This window comes from Lupinus angustifolius, chromosome LG04 (assembly GCF_001865875.1).
Source record: "Lupinus angustifolius cultivar Tanjil chromosome LG04, LupAngTanjil_v1.0, whole genome shotgun sequence".
Lineage (NCBI taxonomy): Eukaryota > Viridiplantae > Streptophyta > Magnoliopsida > Fabales > Fabaceae > Lupinus > Lupinus angustifolius.
Window position 1 is genome coordinate 7,262,110 of NC_032012.1, and position 24,049 is coordinate 7,286,158.

The window sequence follows — 24,049 nt, forward strand, 5'->3', positions numbered from 1 at the left end:
ATAAAAAAATAGTTCTTGATACTGCAAACTTTTTTTGACTAGAAAGTAGAAGCATTTACTTAATAAATATGAATATTGAATAATAAATGATATATTCATTGGAACAAATATTTGATCCTTTACAAATCAATTAAGAATTAGAGCATTTAAAGATTTAGACTTTAATAGCAAGTTCTATATGCTTTTTCAGGAAAAATATAAATATCTTCTCTAGATATGTTTCCACCACTTTGTGCAATCTAATTCATGAAAAAACAAGTGAATAATAGCTGCTACTTCATGTTAGAGGATAATGAAAATATAGTTATGTAATAATTCTTCTACAAATTATTTGTAATACAAACTAATCTTTTAAATTGTGCTTCGTAATAGCGTTATAGTTTTATTTGTTTACACCACTTAAATGGTAACATATATCTCTTTTTATTTCCTTATTACATGTTATTTTTTATTCTGACATATAAAGAAAGTAGAGTAGCACAGCACAGCCAGTGCCATGAGAACTGAGAAGACAAAAGAGCCTTAATGTCATGACCTCAACCTTCCACCTTCGTCCACCGGTCACGTACCCATTGTCATGTCGACGCTACCTTTTAAATTAGTATTTATCACCAACTTGTATTACAATGACAATCACTATAACCAACGAATAATATACACATGGGCTAAAAATAATGTAAGGTTTTAAAACTTTAAATAGATCCCGAAAATTCATTATCATATGATACTCTAAAATAAATAGATTTTTTCCTTAAAATATCACAGTAGCATAAGGGGAGGCAAGTGATATTATTAACTTGATTAGAAGAGAATAGATTTATATTGTAAAAAATCCTAATAGTTAAAGATACAATATATTTACAACATTTCAACTTAAAATGTAATTTAAAAAGAGAGAGAAATGAAAATTGAAATCACTTCTTGTAATTGAGTGAGATTCCATAACATAAAGAACAATGTAAATTTAGTTGTTCTTCTTCCTTTGTAGCTGTGACTTTCATTCCGCTCAACGAGCATAAATTAGTTGTATACAATATAATGTGAAGGATGGTTGAGTGAAATGATAATTAGAATTCGAATTTTGTTGTGAGTTGTGACGTGAAATGTTATAGATGAGAAAAGTTATTTCTTAGGATAAAGAAAATTCTCAACTACTTAATTTGATTCTTTAAACAAATTCAAAATCTCAATTTGGGATAATGATGTGCATAATCCGCATATCTAAGTAGAATGTTTATCCGGCAAACTAATAATTTTGAATCTCCATAATTAAAGAAACAATTAATCCCATAGTACGGGTGAACATCTGCTATCCCATAAAAGTGTATCACTTAATGTGTCATTGTTTGTAATTGATCAGAAAAATAATTCATTATTAAAATTTTAATTTAAATATATTTTTCAACCAATCACAAGCTAACACATGGAGTGATACACTTTGAGTAACAACATATGACTCCCATAATTAAAATATGTTAATCAAATCAATCACTATTACAAAAAAAAATATCAAAGATATTAGTTTTTCTTCTTCTTTTGAAGCTATAAATAGGGTTTAACTCTAAATAGCCTTCATCACTTCCCTGCCACAACACTACTGTGCCACCACATCACCGCGTCCGACACAGTAATTATATAAAAGGTTGATTCCTATATCTATACTATTAATAAATGCAAAACAATAAATAATCACCACCATGACATAATTTTATATTCAAATTCATTTTTTTGTATTATTAATAACTACTTTAAACTTCCAAAATTACTTTCATTGCTTCATTTTTTATATTAATATATCATTAATCTTCCACAAATTCTCTTATTTCTATATTCTCTTTTTCTCAACCCAAGTAAAACAAACATAAAAAAACATGTATAATGCTTCGCATAGAATGAGTAATTTGCATAAGTTTTATGTATATTATATCAACTATTATATGTTATATTCTAAATTTTCACTCTCCATTGAATTTATATATTGCATTTTATACCAGAAAAAAATGTGAGTGACCGACACGAAGTGCCGGTCAACACACTAGTGATAATAATGTTTTTTTTTTGGTATTTTATTATTTGGTATTGTTGCTATGCCCTTGCAATATCAAAAATTGTTGTTAGGCTCTACTATGTTGTCATTACAATTCTTTTAGTAATTTTTGATATACTAATAATAATCATCACAATTGCTTCATTAATTAGTTTGTTATGTGCACAATAGCATGATATATCACAATTATGGCCCGACAATAATTTTCATAGAAGGTATTGGAGAGTAATGTGAGAAGGGATGATCCAAAATTCAAGCCCCAACTATGATTTTAGTATTTTCATGATAGAAATAACAATAAGGGTGAAAACACAAATCAATCTTAATTATAATTATAATGAGTTGTCACATTGATTATCTTTTAAATATTGTATTATATATATCTTCAAGGAAGTTTTTGTCACACCTCTAAGTGAATACATGATTAAGAATTTTTCAGTTTTTTTCTTCTTAGTATTCATCTTTTGATATCTGACTTTATACTCTGTACGTGTTCCACAAGAAACACAATAGTGTCTTTGTGCAAAATATCGGCAATGAGTCTAGTTACGTGGGTCTTGCTTTGGATGGTTGATAAGCATTAGAATTGATGGAGTACTACAAATGTTGAATCCATTTACCAATGCTAGCTATGATCTTCCACCACTGTCAACCATTCCAAGCATAGTTGATTATCATCCTGAATTGAAAGATCAAGAATATACTGTTATGTTTTATTATTTTGATGGCTCAACATATACTACTCTTCTAAACAAAAGTGTTGTCCAAAAGAGGCAGCTTTCTACTCCATGTATGCTTAAAATCATGCTCAAAGATGCAATATTTCATGAAGGAAAAGTTTAGGCTTTAAATTTGGATGCTGAACTTTATGTATTTGATGTGACAACATCAATTAAAGGTATTACTAAAGTGGTGCCAAAGTCTGATTGATTTTTGCATTATCGCTAATGACGTAAACATAAAGTAACTCGTTCGCAACGTTGAAGTGATTTGTTAAACGTATCATGATTTTTGAATTGCCATGAAGTCAATGACATTGATTACCCGGAAGTTTGTATAATACTGAGAAAATTGAAGTATATAAATTAGACAAAGCTCCAAAAGAATGGAGAAGAGTATTGAGTCTTGGAGACTATGTTTTAGTGGTTGGATTCAACTCTTCTGTTTGCATATTGCCCTTTTCTGATGGTAAAGGAAATTGGGTAAGAAATTGCATATATTTCTCCGATGATCAAATTGTATCTCAATATAATGAAATTGTAGGTGGTCACGATGGTAGTATTTTCAATCTTGAAAATGGAAAAGTCCATAAACTATTCACAAACTTAGAACTCCTTCACCCTCCACCAATTTGGTTATTTTCTCAAAATTCCATTTGTTAGATGTTTTTGTTAGTACAATTATCACTTTTAAAATTGTGATTAATATCTTATTTGATCGAAGCTTATTATAATTTTATTTGATTATGTTTTATTTAGATTGATTTGATTGTATTTTATTTAGATTGATTTGATTTGATTAGAGTCATTAAATAATATTTGTTTTATGATCAGACTTGTTATTATTTTATTCTCTATCAACCACCAGCTTAATGATAGTTCAAGAAGATAAGTTTTTCACGCATAGTCACATGGAATTTCTAGCCTTGTCCACTTGATCACTTCAACATCTCCTTGAAAGTTTTGAGATCTGTGGTCCAATGGAAAATATATGAGATTAACAATACACTAATGAAATAAGACTACTTGAACAATGATCAATTAATAAGATAAAATAAAAGAGTAAGCAAAACATAAAAGTGGGTACAAATAAATTGTGTAATTAACTTGAGTTTAATTGAACAAATTACCTAACCATTGGATAAAAGTGGGTACATAATAGGATAACATATCAATCAAACTTCAAAGCAACCAGATTACAAAGCATTAGATGCATAACAAACAGTTCTTGCATTTCGAATATGCTTTTTTAGGCACACTCGTCTAAATTAACTTTTCATCATTACTACTTCATCCGGTGCATGAGTTTTAATTGTAAAGAAGATTTTAATAATTACTACTTTATCCAATGCATGGATTTTAATTGCAAAGAAGATTATTAAGTAGTAGTTGATATTAATTATAATTGGCTGAAATTTTATCATAACAGTAAGTGTGAAACAACAATTTGTTTAGCTGATAAGTCCGTTATATCCTATCATCCTAATCTGATTTCATAATCCCAAATAATAAACCGCACTGTCTACTTTACTGCTTCTTCATAGCTCTAGATCTCACGGGCCTCCCAAGTTTGACTACATTACCAAGAAGAATTAGTACAACCGGAACAATAGTTTCGATGTAGTACACGCTTCCAAATGAGGCTATGGTTTCATGCATGCTTAATACATATTCATACTCAATCAGAGAAACAATGGAAAGATAGTAAGAAAATTCTCTATTTGCACGGGTATGTGTGAGCATACAAATTGAATTGTGTGTTAATGTTTTTGGGTTTATGTATATGCATGAGAGTGAGAGAGAGTACAAACCATGCCAACACTAGAGTAACTCAGAACCAAAACCGTATAAGCAAAATTTATTAACACCAATGCATTCTTAATTGTTGGAGGCACATCTTGCTTCCATTTGTATATGACTGCTTGAAAATAAATACAGAAAGACAAATTAACTAAATGAAGAAAGAACAACAAATTAGCATAATCCAATTTATTACCTCTAGAACCAACACTCATTAATGTCGACTGAACAAAATATTAATATTACTAATAACATTACTAATATCTTACCTACTGCATCAAACACTATATCAAACGTTTGTGGAAGTTCTTCAAAATTCACCTTTGTATAGTCAATTGCCAAGTCTGCTCCCAACTTTCTTAACAAGTCTTTCTTGGCAGCAGTAGTAGTAGCTGCTACCTTAGAGGCACTAAAAACATGCTTGACTATCTACCTCATCAAGCAGATACATAAAACATTATATTGCTTGCATGCAACAAACTTTATGTAATATGGATCCAAGAATCAACGTGATTTACATAAACCAAAACTATAAATATCGATTAAAGTAATGGTTGAGTGAAAAATCTCAACCATGGTTTTAAATTATGGGTCTAGTCATAATTATGGTTAAGTTGTTTCTTGCCATATATGAATCAAAACTATATGATTGCATTCATATTTTGTTTTGTACTATCAAGGTATCCCCTTAGATTATGGGTTAGAAATTAATCCCTTCGGGTTCGGGTCTGCCCGAGGAATCGAACTCTTGATCTTTTGGTCATCCTGAGGATCTTGTAAACTCTTACGCCACTAGACCAACAAATTGTTAGTATTGTAGTAGTAATTGTAGTTACAAACCATAATTCAGAATTTTGAGCTAATTATTTCTTCTAGAGTAGTAATTATTTAATTGGTATCATATGACACCACAATTGTGATGAAAGATATGAAACCTAAATTGCAAGGCTTCCAACTCCTCCAGGACCTCCAAGAATAAGGATGGATTTTCCAGCAGAAGGCTCAATTTTTTCAAGTCCTTGATAAGCAGTAATGAGAGCTAAATGAAGGCTAACAACTTTAACAAAGCTCAAATTAGAGGGTTTGTGACTGAACAATTTCTCTTCAGCAACAATATACTTTGCCAATGACCCAATAGTCTTTGAATGATTGATAGCATTCTCATTAATATCACCATAAACTTCATCACCAACCTTCAATTTCTTAATTTCACTTCCCACTCTCACTACTACACCAACCACATCATACCCTGGAATAGTTTCCAACATCACGTACAAAATAAACAATGTAAAATCAAAATTAGAAACATAAAATAAACTTAGTCAAACACAACATATACTAAGATCGAAAGATAAATTAAGAGTAGGCAACCTCTATAAACCATGAAACCTTATGACCTTGAAGCTGTCTCATAGTGCTGATAAGATCGAAAGTTTGTACATGTTTCTTCAGGTCTTCAACACGTTGACAAGTCACCTTGAAGAATAAACGACATGACTCACATGAGAGTGAACAGTTAAATAACATACATCATAAGAGTATATCGATTATCATGTTTACTTTTATAGAAGCCACATACTATGAACATTATTAACAAGGATAGATATCATTCTCTCTACTGAAAAGCGGATGCTTCCAATTTTTTGACTAGTTGTTGGTCCCAAACCACTTCAAGTGCCAAACATGCATTGATGTGAAAGTTGGCATAATGAAGAGGAGGGATTTTACAGCATGCATCAAAGTAGAGCTTTCAAACAAAAAGGTATACCATGTTAGATATATTCTCAAATTTTAAAATGTTGAAAGAGAACAAAATCAATGCTTAGTCAACAATAAAAACCAAACTTAAAATCTCAACATTGAGAGCCATTTTCCATGCCTGCAACAATATATATGTGCCACCAAGAAATTTCAAAAAATCCTCCTACAAACATATTAGTTATAAGTGCAATAGTGTCATCACAAATAATATAAAATTAATGCATTAGTACAAATAATAAGCAACATTAGTTGTCTCTGTGGGTATACTAAAATTGAGAATGTGAAACATAATCTTAATAGAGAGAGATACATGAAGGAAAAAAACTGCAATGTCAAATTATAATTAGGTGTAGAATGTTAAAATGTTAACTAACCTGAACAATGAGATCCTTCGGAAGGTTTATGTACACAATTATGTCATGAAACTTAAAATATCTCAATTAACACCATCTTTTCAAAGTGAAATAATATTCCATTAATTACACATCAAAAACTAAAAACTCAATCTAACTTCTAGTATAGAAATGAAGGATCTAAAGTGATAGAGTGACTGAATTGTGAAATACATAGTTAGTTACTTACTTCTTCAGTGAAAACAAAGATCTTGTTGGCTTTCTCCTCGACTTCTTGGCGGATAAACCAAACCATTTGCTGGATTTGCTTTGACACATCTGAATAAGTTCTTTTTCAGAATCGGGGAAGATTCAAAACGCTTTTACACCACACCTGAATCTCTATAAACTACTTTCTAGTCACAAGTGATTCAATGAAAACCCAAACTAAGAGCAAACAAGCTTAAACTGAAGGAAATCTCAAAAAAATTGGACAAATCAAAAAGTTAGGGTTTGGAAATGGAATGTGACAGAGCAACAACATCGTTACCGGAATCGAAAAGCTAGGGTTTTGTAGAAGAGAGAGTGAAGGCTGAACGGAGAGAGAAAACGATAATGACGGAAAGTTTTGAGGGAGGAGAAAATGAAATTGACATTCGCTGGTTATCTTTGTTGCCTCATTCTGCCATAAGCCCAACTTGAGTAGCATCTTTGGACTTGACTTTAATTTAGCATCAATAGTAAGTGTGGCAAAATTACTGTGCCAATATGTTGTTTTTCTGGTAGTGTTAGGTGTTGTGCTTTAATATTGATTATGGATTTTATTCTTAGCAACAAAAAATGTTAAATATCCTTGTTGGTGCACATTACTTTCTTCACACATGGAGACTAATTCATTCATTAAGCAAAATGAAGGAGATAATTAGTAGGAAATATAACTTCAACCCCTTAAAAAGGTGCCCTTTACTTGCTGAAGATTACAATTTAAAAATAATATTTTATAATTTGATAATTTTATTGATCGTAACATATTATTAGATATTTTTCTTAAATATATCCCATAACTTTATATGCTAACCAAACTATTTTTAAAAATACCCAACTATCATATTTTTATAGTAGCATTATGAGAAAGAAGCTTATTAGAAAAATAGAATAAGAAAGGATAGAAAGTGATAAGTATTTGAGATAAATTTAATCTTAAATATATTATCATATGTTATTGATGGTAGTTGATAGAGAATAAAATATTAATTAGTCTAATCATAAAACAAATATTATTTAATGATTCTAATCAAATCAAATCAATCTAAATAAAATAGAATCAAATCAATCTAAATATAATATAATCAATTCAAATTATAATAAGCTTCAATCAAATAAAATATTAATCACAATTTTAAAAGTGCTAATTATACTAACAAAAACATCTACAAATGGAATTTTGTGAAAATAAACAAATTGGTGGAGGGTGAAGGAGCTCTAAGTTTGGGAATACTTTGTGGACTTTCCCATTTTCAAGATTGAAAATACCAACATCATGACCACCTACAATTTCATTATATAGAGAATCAATTTGATGATCAGAGAAATATATGCAATTTCTTACCCAATTTCCTTTACCATCAGAAAAGGGCAACATGCAAAGAGAGGAATTGAATCCAACCACTATAACATAATCTCCAAGACTCAATATTTTTCTCCATTTTTTTGCAGTTTTGTCTAGTTTATATACTTCAAATTTCTCAGTATTGTAGCAAACTTCTGGGTAATCAATACCATTGATTTCATGGCAATTCAAAAATCGTAATACCATTAACAAATCACCTTCAACATTGCGAACGAGGTACTTTAAGTTTATGTTATTAGCGATACTGCAAAGATCATTAGACTTTGGCACCACTTTAATAAAACCTCCAATTGATGTTGTCACATCAAATACATAAAGTTCGGCATCCAAAATTAAAGCATAAACTTTTCCTTTATCAAATATTGCATCTTCAAGCATGATTTTATGCATTCCTGGAATGGAAAAATCTGTCCATTTAGTATCTTCAAGTCACTATTTGATAATATTTTTCCAAGTGCAATAAGATAATTTGTAAGGTGAGTAAATCTCTTTTGGAGTATTTTCGCTTCAAGCTTCATACGGAACATTCGTATTCCTGGGAGAGAGTATTGAGACTCGACCTTTTGACTTCCTTAGTTCCTTTGTGTGTAGTTCTAGAGTATCCCACGTTTCTTTAGCAGATTTGCAGTTTGATACTCTAAAGAATTCATCAATGTCAAGTGTTGAAGTGATGATGTTCTTTGCTTTGAGATTGTATTGCACCTTCTTTTTGTCTTTATCATTCCATGATGATTTTGGCTTTACTTCCCTTACACCATTAACAATGGTGAAAGGTTCATAAGGTTTTTCCTCATTCGTATTCCAAATATCCAGATCTTGAGGTTCTATAAAGATTCTCAATCTGATTTTCTAGAAGTCATAGCATTCTCCAATAAAACTTGAAGGGGGATTGATGTTGGAACCTTCTCCCATAAATGATCTTGAGACCATCTTAGATACATGATCAGATTTGAGAATAATTTACTCAAAATAAGTTCTGGTGCCAATTGTAAGATTGAGATGACAACTAAGAGGGAGATGAATTAGTTGTCTTATATCTATGATAGATTTTTCTGCAAATTTCAGAGTTAGCAGTAGCAGAAAAGTTATGCAGAAAAATATCAAGTAAATTTATGGAGATAATGGAGAAGATAGTACTCATAAAATTTTATACTGGTTTACTTTCTTGTCCACTGAAAGTTACATCCAATACTCTTGCATCATAAGATATTTCTTCAATAGATATTAAGAGTAGTAATTACAAATTCGGACCCTGAGACTTCCTTGTATCTTAATCACTCTCTAATATCTATGTCACTCTTTGGAAAACAACATTTCAAGTGACTTGATCCTAGTTCTTATCACACCCTTGTGATATAAAGTATTTCAGCAAATTGAATGAAGAAAATATTAACAATGAAAATGATTGTCTTTACAAGATTTGAACACTATGATCTCTTGCAATCCCGTAATTCTTTATACTCATAATTATAATGCTCAAAAAGTTTGAAAATATTTTAAATCACACTTAAAGAAATTTCAGAAAACTTAATCTGAAAGTTAAGAACAAGTTGCAGAAAGTGCAGAAAAAGTATTTTAGGAAAATTCAGATTGTGTATGTGAGTTGTGTGTTTGAATTATGAGTTTCAATGCCTTTAAACAGGCTTTCCAATCAGCCATAACACCTCTATGAAAAGTTAGGAGTCGATTGGAATGAAACAATTACATTTGAGATGAAAGTTGTTCAGTTTTAATCTGAAAATTTGGTATAACAACTCTCAGTAATCAATTACAACAACGACGTAATCGATTACCCAAACATTCTATCCAACTAAGTAATCGATCACCCAAACATTCTATCCAACTAAGTAATCGATTACCATATTATGTAATCGGTTACTCTCATATAATGTAACCATGTAATTCGTTACTCAAATGGAGTAATCGATTACATTGTTCAGTTTTTGTTGGGTAACTCGTTTCTCACTTATGTAACCTATTACTTGGCCATTAATTTTATTTAGTTTCCTATTGTCTTATAATTATAGAGGGGGAAAATATGGGATGATACTGCAAAATTTTTATATACTGTCACTTAGGGGTGAGTAGGAAATGACATTACCCACTCACCCAATAGGCATTGATCTTGATTGAACCGGAATAAGATTGGGATTTGTTGGGTGTAAGGTCAGGTTCGAGTTTAAAAATTAAACTCAGTTAATACTTAGGACTGGGTAGGGACTAAACATGATCCGTCCCGACCCGTTCCTTGGTCACTCACTTATCATGTTTGTATGTGTCTCTATTCAAATGTGTACATACTAATGACATTTTTTTGGTCGAAAGTACCATTGATTCTCTAATTTTTTCATCATATATATACAATTAACAATATATATACATATATTGTTTTATATGTCAAATACATATTGATAATAATAAATAATATTGAGAAGACTTTATTTAAAATGTATATGCATTATATTTAATCGGTTCTAGGGTTTGGTTCGTGTTTAAAGGTTGACCCAATTGATATATTAAATGGGTATACATTATATTTTCCAATACTTTTCATAATTATGATAAATCCAATAGAGTCATAATTTAAAAGACCTTAATAAATATAAGTTTTAGTATTTAATTAGTTTCATTATCATTTTGAGGATCCGCGGGCCTAACTTATATACGTGTGATGTATATCTTTTAGTTACAATAGTTGGTTGGTTCTAGTTTGGCCCAATACAACAACCAATTCACTGCATTAAATGACAGAATTTTTCAGGTTTATTTGAGAGAAATTATTATCTATATACTTTTGGTAAATTTAAAGATCCCTAAGAATTTCTTGAAACTCTTCATCCTACTTTGGGGTGGGGATGGTGTTCAAAATAGACAAATTTCTATAGAACATATAGGACAAATTTCTATAGAACATATATGACAAATTTTATGCTAGCTGATCCATTGACTAAGGGTTTGGTACCTAAAGTCTTTCATGAGTATATTTCTCATATGAGTATTGCTCCTTAGAATATCTTAGTTTAGTGGGAGTCTATATGTTTTAAGATTTACTTTGGATGTCATATATAAGGGTGGAAACAGGCCAGGTCAGGTCAGGCTTTGCCTTAAACAGGCCCAGCCTATATAGTATGTAGGAGCCTGGGCTTGGCCTGTTAGCTTGTTTAAAAAAAATTTCAAAGCCTAGGTCTGGCCTGTTTAAAAGCCTAGCCTGGCCTGTTAGCCTGTTTAAAAGTCTGTTATCATCTTGAAATAGGTCATCATATCTACATTTAGATAGGTTAATATTCCTACTTTTAATTAGACTCTTCTAACCCTAACAATTAAATTATATTTTTTATATTAATATTACATATGTATAATAATATTACTTATATTAAAATTGTATAATATGAACATATTACATAATATAATTAAATAGGCCGGCCTGTTAGGCTTAATAGGCCTTTTGGATGGCCTACAGCCTGGCCTATTTAACTAAATAGGCTTTTCAAAAAGCCTGTGCCTGGCCTGTTTACGAAGAAAGCCTGGCCTGGCCTGGCCTGTTATAGGCCAGGTAATAGGCCCCTGGTAGGCGACCTGGCCTGTTTCCACCCTTACGTGCATATCACTTTCTTCACAGATGGAGACTCATTCATTTAATAAGAAAAACGAATGAGGTAATTAGTAGGAAACACAACTCTCATCCTTAAAAATGCCCTTTACTTGCTGAAATTAAAAATATTTTATAATTTGGTTATTTTATTGAGTGTAACATATTATTAGAGTCTACCAATAAGACGTTGGTATAATATGTAAGATCATACTATATATTTAAGGTCGATAATTTGATTTTTGAAAACGATCTTGTTGGGAAAGACAACTGCAAACCCCGAAAGGATTAATATCTTTAACCAAAAAAGTGAGTGAATATATTAAGTAGTGCAAAAAATACTATTATATTCTCCAAAAAAAAATATCAACCAAACTATTTTTAAAAATACTCAACTATCATATTCTGATAGTAGCATTATGAGAAAGAAGCTTATTAGAGATATAGAAATGAGAAGGATAGAAAGGGATAAGTGTTTAAGAGAAATTTAAAGTGAAATATGTTATTAGTGGTTGTCGATAGAGAATAAAATAATAACTACTCTAACCATAAAATAAATAACTACTTAATAACTTTAATCAAATAAAATCAATCTAAATAACATACAATCAAATCAAATTATAATAAGCTTAAATCAAATAACATGTTAATCACAATTTAAAAGTGCTAATTGTACAAATTTGTGAAAATAATCAAATTGGTGGAGGGTGAAGGAGTTCTAAGTTTAGAAATATTTTGTGGACTTATCCGTTTTTAAGATTAAAAATATCAACATCATGACCACTGACAATTTCGTTATATTGAGATCTAACACGATCATGAGAGAAATATATGCAATTTCTTACCCAATTTCCTTCACCATCAGAAAAGTGCAACACGCAAAGAGAGGAATTGAATCCAATCACTAAAACATAATCTCAAGACTCAACATTCTTCTCCATTTTTTGTAGTTTTACTAATTTATATACTTCAATTTTCTCAGGATTGTAGCAAACTTCTAGGTAATCAATGTAAGTATCAGAGTGCAACTAAGGGGGGTGAATTAGTTGTCTTAAAATAATGGTCGCTTTTTCTGCAAAATCAAAGTTAAAGTGCAACGGAACAAAATGCAGAAAATAATAGGAAATAAAATGAAAGAGATAAGGAGAAGAGAGTACACAAGGAGTTTTATACTGGTTCACCTTCTTGTCCACCGAAGGCTACGTCCAGTACTCTTGCCACACAAGAGATTTTGCACTAAGAATTATGAGTTGCAATTACTCCACTAAGAATTATGAGTTGTAATTACAATATCTCACCCCGAGATCTCTAGTTACCTTACACACTTGGAAAACACCTTTCCAAGTGAATTTATTCCTCTTTCTTTTCACACCCCGTGAAAAAAAGAATTCTTTACAAGAATGAAGAATATTCAACTATGGCAGATTGTCTTTACAAGTATGAAACTTATGTAACTTGCAATCCAAAATCTGAATACATATAGAAGTATATAATGCTCTTTGCAAAAATCTTTGAAACACTTGAAGCAACTTTGCAAAATTAACTTGAAAGTTTAAGAAAAGTTGCAAAAAGTTCAAAGATAAATTCTATGAAAAAGTGTGAGAGCTTTTCAGAGTTGAGAGAAAATTGTATGAAAGTTGTGTGTTTTATTTGTGTGAGAGTTTAGAGCCTTTATATAGAGTTTACAAACACCCTTTGAAGGTTTTTGAAAGTGTATGAGTTATTTGGAGTTAAGAGATTTCGTTTGGAGTGAAAATCTTTCACTTTGAAATCTAAAAAACACTTCCAACAGCTCTCAGTAATGGGTTACTCATTTGAGTAATCGGTTACACAAACTTTTTGTCCACTTGAAATTTGAATTTTACATTGAGTAATCAGTTACCCACTTTGAGTAATCGGTTACTCAAACTTTCTGTCCAACAGATGCTTAAAAATTATTTTGAGTAATCGGTTACTCAGCTTTCAAAAACCAGTTTTTCATTTGGATAACTCTTTTCTCACACATATAACCTGTTACTAAATGAGGTAACCTGTTACACACTATTTTTGAAAAATGTTTTAAGTCTTGTAAAAGTGTCTCACATTTTCTAAAAAATAGTTTGAGCAATTATACTTGTATATACTTAAGAGTTTAGGATATAAGTACTTACAAAGACTTAATCTAATGTCTTGAAGTTTTATCTTCATAAGTCATCTTCCTTTTCTTCTTTTTGGTGATGTTGGTGTCTTCATCAAAACCGTGTCAAAGTCAGGAGCAAGATCTTCTTCACAATCAATACCATTAACTTCGTGACAATTCAAAAATCGTGATACTATTCATAAATATTTGATCATTCATAGATCAATTAACTATAAGAGTATTTAAATAACACGTTATATATGGTTTCTAAGGAAAAATATATAAATATCTTCCTAGATATGTTTCCACCACTTTGTGCAAGCTAATTCATAAAAAAACAAATGAACAATCTATCCAGGTGCTGAAGTTGGAGGAGTATATGAAAAAAGTCTACTATTATAATACTTGGGGGCTACTTTCGACCAGGTTAAATGCTCTAGGCTTGAACTTCTTAGTAATATGTAGTGCTCCTCAGTGTTATAAAACTAAATTCCAACTAGTTGGTCTCACCCTAAATTCAATAGTGAATAAGTCATCTAATTAATTAATCTAAGCTTTTTATCTAATCAATTTTATATCAAAATTGGGTTACGTAATTAGTTTATGCCTAAAACTAAAGACTCGGATGGTCGGACTGGTTGGATTGGTCGAGCCAATCAAAATTTAAAAAGAAAACAACAATTGATGTCATTTTTAGATTAAAAATTCAAATATTTTTAACTTATATGTTATTATATTTGATATTTGTTATCTTACATTGTAACAAAATCTTCGTTGTTTAATTAAATTATAAATTTATTATACATTTTTGTTATAATTAAAGCATAGTTTATATCTTATTTGATGTTGTTTTCGACTTGTTTGTGTCATTTTATAGTTATAGAATTTTATTTATTAGTTGTTTAATTAGGTAAAATAATATTTTTAAATTTTGAGCATACAATTATTAAAAATTATTATGTAATATTATTATTTTTTTAAATTTTTTAATGTAAATCGAGTTAACTAATCCAACTATTAACTCACTGATTGGACTAATGACTCATTAATCTAGTATGCTGGTTGAGTTATTAACCGATCCAAATTTAATAACACTAATGCTAATTCATTTCACACGATCAATGGAAATATAGTTAGGTAATAATTTTTCTAAAAGTCATTTTATAATGCAAACTTAATAATTTAAATTGTACTACCCAACTCATATAACATTATAGTTTTAGAAATTCAGGATCACATTACAACCATAATTACACTTATATCAATAGTTTTCATAATTATGATAAATACAACATGATCATAATTTAAAATACCATAATAAAATTAAGTTTTAATTAGTTTCATTAACTATTTGAGGATTCGCGTGCCTAACTTACATATATATTCTTCATTTGCTTCATAAATATTCTTCATTTTCTTCTTTATGTGATGTTGATGTCTTCATCAAAGTCATGACAAGGTGAGGAGCAAGATCTTCTTCACAAATTTGCCAAGTGGGTATAAATTGATCATTAATTTTATTTAGTTTCCTATTGTCTTATAATTTTAGAGGAAAAAATATGGGATGATATTGCAAAAGTTTAATATTGAGAAGACTTTATTTAAAATGTATATGCATTATATTTTATCGGTTCTAGGGTTTGGTTTGTGTTTAAAGGTTGACCCAATTGACATTTAAAATGGGTATACATTATATTTTCCAATACTTTTCATAATTATGATAAATCCAGTAGAGTCATAATCTAAAAGACCTTAATAAATATAAGTTTTAGTATTTAATTAGTTTCATTATCATTTTGAGGATCCGCGGGCCTAACTTATATACGTGTGATGTATATCTTTTAGTTACAATAGTTGGTTGGTTCTAGTTTGGCCCAATACAACAACCAATTCACTACATAAAATTACAGAATTTTTCAGGTTTATTTGAGAGAAATTATTATCTATATACTTTTGGTAAATTTAAAGACCCCTAAGAATTTCTTGAAACTCTTCATCCTACTTTTTCAGAAAACAATCTTTGGTTACTTCGGTGGTGTATTTTATTATTGATTCTAGATTTTGTTCTTGGCAACAAAAAAAATGTTAAATATCCTTATTGGTACGTGCATATCACGTTCTTCACAGATGGAGACTCATTCATTTAATAAGAAAAACGAATGAGGTAATTAGTAGGAAACATAACTCTCATCCCTAAAAAGGCCCTTTACTTGCTGAAATTAAAAATATTTTATAATTCGGTTATTTTATTGAGTGTAACATATTATTATAGTATACCAATAAGACGTTGATATAATGGTGTAAGATCATACTGTATATTTAAGGTCAATAATTTGATTTTTGAAAACGATCTTGTTGAGAGGGACAACTACGAACTTCGAAAGGATTAGTATCTTTAACCAAAAAAGTGAGTGAATACATTTAGTAGTACAAAAAATACTATATATTCTTCAAAAAAATATCAACCAAACTATTTTAAAAAATACTCAACTATCATATTCTGATAGTAGCATTATGAGAAAAAGCTTATTGCAGATATAGAAATGAGAAGGATAGGAAGGGATAAGCGTTTAAGAGAAATTTAAAGTGAAATATGTTATTACTGGTTGTCGATAAAGAATAAAATAATAACTACTCTAACCATAAAATAAATAACTACTTAATAACTTTAATCAAATCAATCTAAATAACATACGATCAAATCAAATTATAATAAGCTTAAATCAAATAACATGTTAATCACAATTTAAAAGTGCTAATTGTACAACTAACAAAAAATCTAACAAATGGAATTTTGTGAAAATAACCAAATTGGTGGAGGGTGAAGGAGTTTTAAGTTTAGAAATATTTTGTGGGCTTGTCCATTTTTAAGATTAAAAATACCAACATCATGACCACCAGCAATTTCGTTATATTGAGATCTAACACGGTCATGAGAGAAATATATGCAATTTCTTACCCAATTTCCTTTACTATCAGAAAAGTGCAACATGCAAAGAGAGGAATTGAATCCAAGCACTAAAACATAATCTCAAGACTCGATATTCTTTTCCATTTTTTGTAGTTTTACTAATTTATATACTTCAAATTTCTCAGTATCGTAGCAAACTTGTAATCAATATCATTGACTTCGTGACAATTCAAAAATCGTGATACCATTCATAAATATTTGATCATTCATAGATCAATTAACTATAAGAGTATTTAAATAACACGTTCTATATGGAAGATTGAAAATGCCAACATCATGACCACCTACAATTTCATTAAATTGAGAATCAATTTGATGATCAGAGAAATATATGCAATTTCTTACCCAATTTCCTTTACCATCAGAAAAGGGCAACGTGCAAAGAGAGGAATTGAATCCAACCACTATAACATAATCTCCAAGACTCGATATGTTTCTCCATTTGTTTGCAGTTTTGTCTAGTTTATATACTTCAAATTTCTCAGTATTGTAGCAAACTTCTGGATAGTCAATACCATTGACTTCATGGCAATTAAAAAATCGTAATACCATTAGCAAATCACTTTCAACATTGCGAACGAGGTACTTTGAGTGTATGTTAGTAGTGATATCGCAAAGATCCTTAGACTTTGGCACCACTTTAGTAATACCTCCAATTGATGTTGTCACATCAAATACATAAAGTTCAGCATCCAAATTTAAAGCATAAACTTTTCCTGCATCAAATATTGCATCTTTAAGCATGATTTTATGCATTCCTGGAATGGAAAAATCTGTCCATTTAGTATCACCAAACTTACACCAAGCCAATCGATTGAATTCACCATATATACCGAAAGCCAACATGTTCTCACAAGGAGAGGAAGATGTAACAATTTTTTTAAGCCGCAACTTTTGGACAGCACTTCTGTTGAGAAGAGTATTATATGTTGAGCCATCATAATTATAAAAGAAAACAGTATACTCTTGATCTTTGAATTCAGGATGATAATCAACTATGCTTGGAATGGTTGACAGTGGTGGAAGATCATAGCTAGCATTGGTAAATGGATTCAACATTTGTATTACTCCATCAATTCTAATGCTTATCAACCATCCAAAGCAAGACCCACGTAACAAGATATTATTTTGCATCTCAGGCATTCTCAAGTAGAAATCCTTTTCTTCTTTTATATCGTAAGTCTCATGATTGAAGGGTAACACTAGCAGTGGACCTCTAATATGATCCGGAGTCTTTGGGAGCTTCATGTTCCATGATTTACATGTGGCACTAAATCTAACATAATCTTTAGGTGATTGAAGGTGCTTTCCAATCTCATATAATAAATCTGAAGGAAGCCATATCCACTTATCAAACTGCACAATTTCTTGAGTCATGTTGCAGCTATCGTGCACAAGAACACAACTATTTTTCTGGTGGAACATGTACATGTAATATATAAGCATAAAGTGAGATATCAAAATATTAATAAGAAGAACAAACAAACAAAAAAGAAATCCTTAATCATACATTCACTTATACGTATGAGAAAAACTAAACTACCTTGAAGACATATATAACACAATAATTAACAGACAACCATGATTATAGATATAATTTACGTTGATTTATGCTTTCATCCACATTGTTGAGACATCAAGATTATAAAACGTAGTAGTATTTGTGACAACTATCACTGTATCAGTAATGGTGATGTATTATGCTAGTAAGAGCACCACAAACTAATTAACGAAGGAATTGTGATAATTATTATTATATCATACATTATTACTGAAGGAATTATAATGATGACATAGTAGAGCCTCATAACATTCTTTATATACATAGCAAGCACGCAGCAATAATAACAAATAACCCAAAAAAATATTTTTGTCATATAGAAATCTGAACATATTATAGAATTACCGTAGTGACGTGAGACGTGGTGGCGCAACCGTATTGTGGTGGCAAACTGACGACGGCTAATGAGAAGGTGGGTTGGAGGTGGGTGCTTTGAATGAGATGATTATGGGATTAGATTTCATCTGCTTTTTATAGTTACGTTGTAATCTAATTTATATAGATAATCCTTATTTATAGCTTAAGAATAAAGCAATTTCTTTGATTTGATTAACCTCATATAATTATGGGATTTGATTCTTTCTGCCTATAATTATGGTAATCCAAAATATTCAAAATTATTAGTTTACACTTTGCAGGTGATCTATTTTGGGAAGTTTTGGATTTTGGAACTTCATTCGATCACAAAAAGTGATTTCGATTTTTAATTCTCTCAAAAGTAAGTATACTTTATCCCATGTTCTCATCTATTTTTTTTTAAATTATATTTTAAGTTGAAATATTGTAAATATGTTCTATCTTTAACTATTTGGATTTTGAAAACATAAATTTATTATCTCCTAATCATGTCAATAATTATTACTTGCTTCCGCCTTATGTTACTGTGATATTTTAAGAAAAATTTATTCGAGAGAATATGGAATTTAGTGAATGAATTATATGATTGAATGAATTATATGATTGAATGAATGATTATATAATATCACAATGGATATAAAGGAAGGAAAAACTAACCACCTAGCCAAACTAACAAAAACTCAAATATTTTAACATTTTTCATTAATTTTAAATTTATTATTATCTTTCCTCTATATTTTTAATTGTTATACTCAATACAAATTTAAAGACTTCTGCTTTTATTCTCGATTGTCAATTATCTCTATATTTTAAATTTTAGTAATTAGTTATCTCCTTGCCATGTCAATTATTAACAAACAAGGATACCAAAATTAAAGAGAAATACTTATGTACTTATATAGGTATTAAAACAATAGGCACACATGTATGCTTTTGTGAACACATGTTAGCATAACAAAAGCCATGCTGAAATTTCTTTATTAAATAAAAAGAAATTGATTTGAAAACAACATAAATAAGATATAAACAATTACTTGAAAGGATTAAATTTATATTTAATCATATGCTATTGCTTTAAATATTTTATCACATGAAACATAGTCACCAAATCAAAACCCAACTAACTAAATTGTAAGTTAAAAAAAGCAAACATAAATGTAGCACCAACAATGTAAGTTTTTATATTATCATTTTATTCTTCATCATTTATTTTAATCATTATTAACTCAGAAATAAAAGTGTTACAAATAAATAGTCGATGATTACTCACAATATATGAAATTGTACACAATATATAAATATTACATTATTAAAAAATTAAAAGATTTTTTTGACATCTACTATAAAAACATATATTAACAATGTATTAGTTTAGTGGTATAAGACCCCACTAATCTTTATGATGATCAAAAGTTTAAAAGTTTAATTTTTCAGAGTATACTTGTTGGGAGAAGCATCCACACACTAACAAAGATTAATTTCTTATACAAAATGTAAAAAATATTCTCGGTAGTACTTAAAAATGAACATGTTTCCCGTTGTTAGATATGTCAACACTCAATACCATGAGTCTCGAATTGTATGGATAGTCATAATGCTACAGAACGTGAAAATTTGAGGGATTGATGTAGCATTAATTGTTAATCACTTTTTGGTTGGAACCAAATTTTACTTTCAAGTTAAATATTTTAATTTGATATCGACTTATTAATTTCTTAATTTTTTCATCTGTTGAATAACAAATAATAAACGTGGGAAGCAAAATAGTTACGGCTAATATATGCTTCAGAGGTTAATTTTCATATACGAAAGAAATAAACAAATGAAAGTTTTTAATTTTGTCTAAAGCTATATATTCGAAAATCATTTTTAAAATATTAAGTCAAACATGTCCAATGACCATCTAACAAGTTACTATTACTTCTGGTGACAATCGTGTTCAATGATAATTGTGTCGAATAATAATAGTGCTTGTGACAATTAAGGATAGAGATCATTTGTCTCAATTCCTGTTCCATTTTCCTGTACCAGAGTAATGAAAAAGTGACACTTCGTTAAAAAGAAAAATTTTAAAAACATAAAATAACATATTTACATTACTTGGAGAAATCTTATTGGTTAGGGACATGACGACATACTCATTTTGGGACAGCTTATCCTATTTGACAATTAAACTCACTGATATGTGAGCATAAGGTCAAGTGCTGAAAAACATTATTGTTTGACAGAATATTGAATTTAGTGAATGAATTATATGATTGAATGAATTATATGATTGAATGAATGATTATATAATATCACAATGGATATAAAGGAAGGAAAAACTAACCACCTAGCCAAACTAACAAAAACTCAAATATTTTAACATGTCCAAAACTTTTAATTGTCTCGTTTTAATCAACATAATACATAATGTTTACTCGTCTAATATTTGATCTTAATTCAAATAACTGTTATACTTTCACCACATTAACACTTTTCATTAATTTTAAATTTATTATTATCTTTCCTCTATATTTTTAATTGTTATACTCAATACAAATTTAAAGACTTCTGCTTTTATTCTCGATTGTCAATTATCTCTATATTTTAAATTTTAGTAATTAGTTATCTCCTTGCCATGTCAATTATTAACAAACAAGGATACCAAAATTAAAGAGAAATACTTATGTACTTATATAGGTATTAAAACAATAGGCACACATGTCACGTGTATGCTTTTGTGAACACATGTTAGCATCATGATACTCATTGCATTACATGCTAATTCTATAGGGATACATTTTGAAGACCGTTGGATCAACTATATAAACTTGTAAGATTGTTTATAAAAAGAAGAATATTTTTTATAGTGAAAAAGTTACAAGGGTTAGTATGACTATATATTGTCAAGAGCAACCACAATAGTCATTAATATCTTCATTCTTATTTGGGTCCAAGTATTATTCTATAAAAACAACATAATTTTTTCCTCATAATAACTGTGAATACTCACTTTTGTCCGGTCCAATGTTTAACATTTAAAATGAACTCCAGTGTATATTTATTAGAATTATTTTGTGAAGAATTTTGGCATTTAAGTTTAATTATCAAATCATCACACTATTCATGTACATATATTTATAGGTTTGTTTTTATTTATTTTTGCAATAAGAATTAGTATTTTTATAAATACCCATAAATTAATTTTTATTTTAATTATATATATATATATATATAAATATTTAAATCCGAAAATAAAAAAAATAATGAAATAACAATTTTGAAGTGAGGGTGCTCCCTGAAATTTCTCAGCCACTATGTGAGTGGGAGTTGGTTACCCAGTTTTAAGGAAAGAGAGTTATGTTTCTATCCCTTTTTTAAGGAGGTTAATAAAAAGAAAAGGACACCAAAAACAAAAGAGGGGAGAGGATCAGAGAAAAATATTGGTAAAGGAAGAAAAAGAGAGAACATTTAGCAAAGAAAATATAGAGGAAGGCACACTGAACGAAAAAAGTAGAGGTAAAGCATAAAAGTACACTGGAAAAGAAGAATAGTGCAGTAGCTTCCATAAAAGGTTAGTATTTTTTTTGTCAATTCATATATTGTCTTTGCGTTTATTGTATAATATTTGTATATACTTTTATGATCATTTACATCTAAAACATTAAAGGTCCTCTTTTGTTTATAAGCAGTGATAATTTGCTGGAGTTTATAGAAGTTATAACAATTCCCATATAACATCTTCATGTCACATCTTTATTTGTTGTAATGCTATTAATTTATATACTGTATCAGTAGAAATTCATAAACATTATGTTATCTCTCATGAACAAACAGAAAACAACACATAAATTGAATCAATTAACATCATTTTAACATTAATACAGAATCACCTTCATTCCAATAATTAAAACATACGTAATATAGGACCATCATCCAGCAAATTAATTCAATAATAGTGGTCATCACTTTAACTTAAAAAAACTAAAACCCCCAGTCTATTATCCATCGCGTTCTATTTCGGTAAATTGTGAACCAAAAGAAAAGAAGAAGGCATCAACCTGCTCCGGCATTTTTTGACCGCCACGAGGTCGTCATTTGGGTCCTGAAATTACGTCGATAGAACAACCAAAAAAGAAGAAAAAGAGGAGGTGGCGGTTCAAGGTTTCATCCTCCTCGCCTTACCGCCAGAACCACGAATGGCACCTCTGCTATCGCCAAATCGTGTCCAGGAGCGGGTCACCTTCTTATAACCGCTGGACGGTGCTCCGGCACCCACCGCTACCTCTGGATGGCCACCGTAGAAGGAGGAAGAGAGTCCAATAGCTCTATTGCTTCGATCCGTCACTGGCGTCACCACTACAAGCATTCTTAGCCGCAACTGAGAGTGGAACTTCTTTAGGGATTTCATTTTTTTTCCATTTCTTTGTCTCTGTTAAAAGATGGAAGTGTTTCTTATTTTTTATTTTTGACTTACTGTCTTTTATTCTTTTATTGTCCTTGCTTTCTAATTTTTTATCAACTAATTGGTGGCCCATGTATAAGCCCGTAGCCTTTCATCCTTAGTAATAATTAGGATAGCAAAATCCTCATTCTTTTAGTATAGGACGTGTTCAACTTTAGTTTATTTATAAATTAATTACCATAGTTTTATATAATAACTCAATGAAATGATACTCTTTTAAATTATTATTATTATTCCTTTCTTCCTCTAAAAAGTAGTAATAGTTATACAAAAATATTTTAATTGGGATATAATGGCAAGGTTACAACTCGTATTGTGTCTTTCTCTTTACTTCGAGTCGAGAACTGGTCGCGGTCACTTATACTGCGTCTGCTATCTATCGAAGTGGGAAGAAGGTAAGCAATCAATGTTGACTCTTCGTCTATTAATTCCACTCTAATTAAATTCAAACAAATTTCTAAGCTTTACTTTATAAAAATAATAACAAGTTTTAATTGTTTTAGGATTCAATAGCGAGGTTACAACTCGTATTACATCTTTCTCTTCGCTTCGAGTCGAGAACCAGTCGCGGTCACTTGTACTGCGTCTGCTATCTATCGAAGTGGGAAGAGGGTAAGCAATCAATGTTGACTCTTTGTGACTTTGTCTATTAATTTCACTTCAATTAAATTCAAACCAATTTCTAAATCTTTTACTCAAACCAAATTAAATTTTTT

The 24,049-nt window shown here is 29.9% G+C and overlaps 1 protein-coding gene and 1 pseudogene across 1 annotated transcript; both read right to left on the reverse strand.

Moving 5' to 3' along the window:
* LOC109344591 lies at window positions 4,834-5,834 on the reverse strand (annotated as a pseudogene).
* Window positions 17,182-18,345, reverse strand: LOC109344592 (putative F-box protein At5g55150). Its single transcript, XM_019583355.1, has one exon. The coding sequence runs from the start codon at window positions 18,343-18,345 to the stop codon at window positions 17,182-17,184; it is 1,164 nt and encodes a 387-aa protein (XP_019438900.1).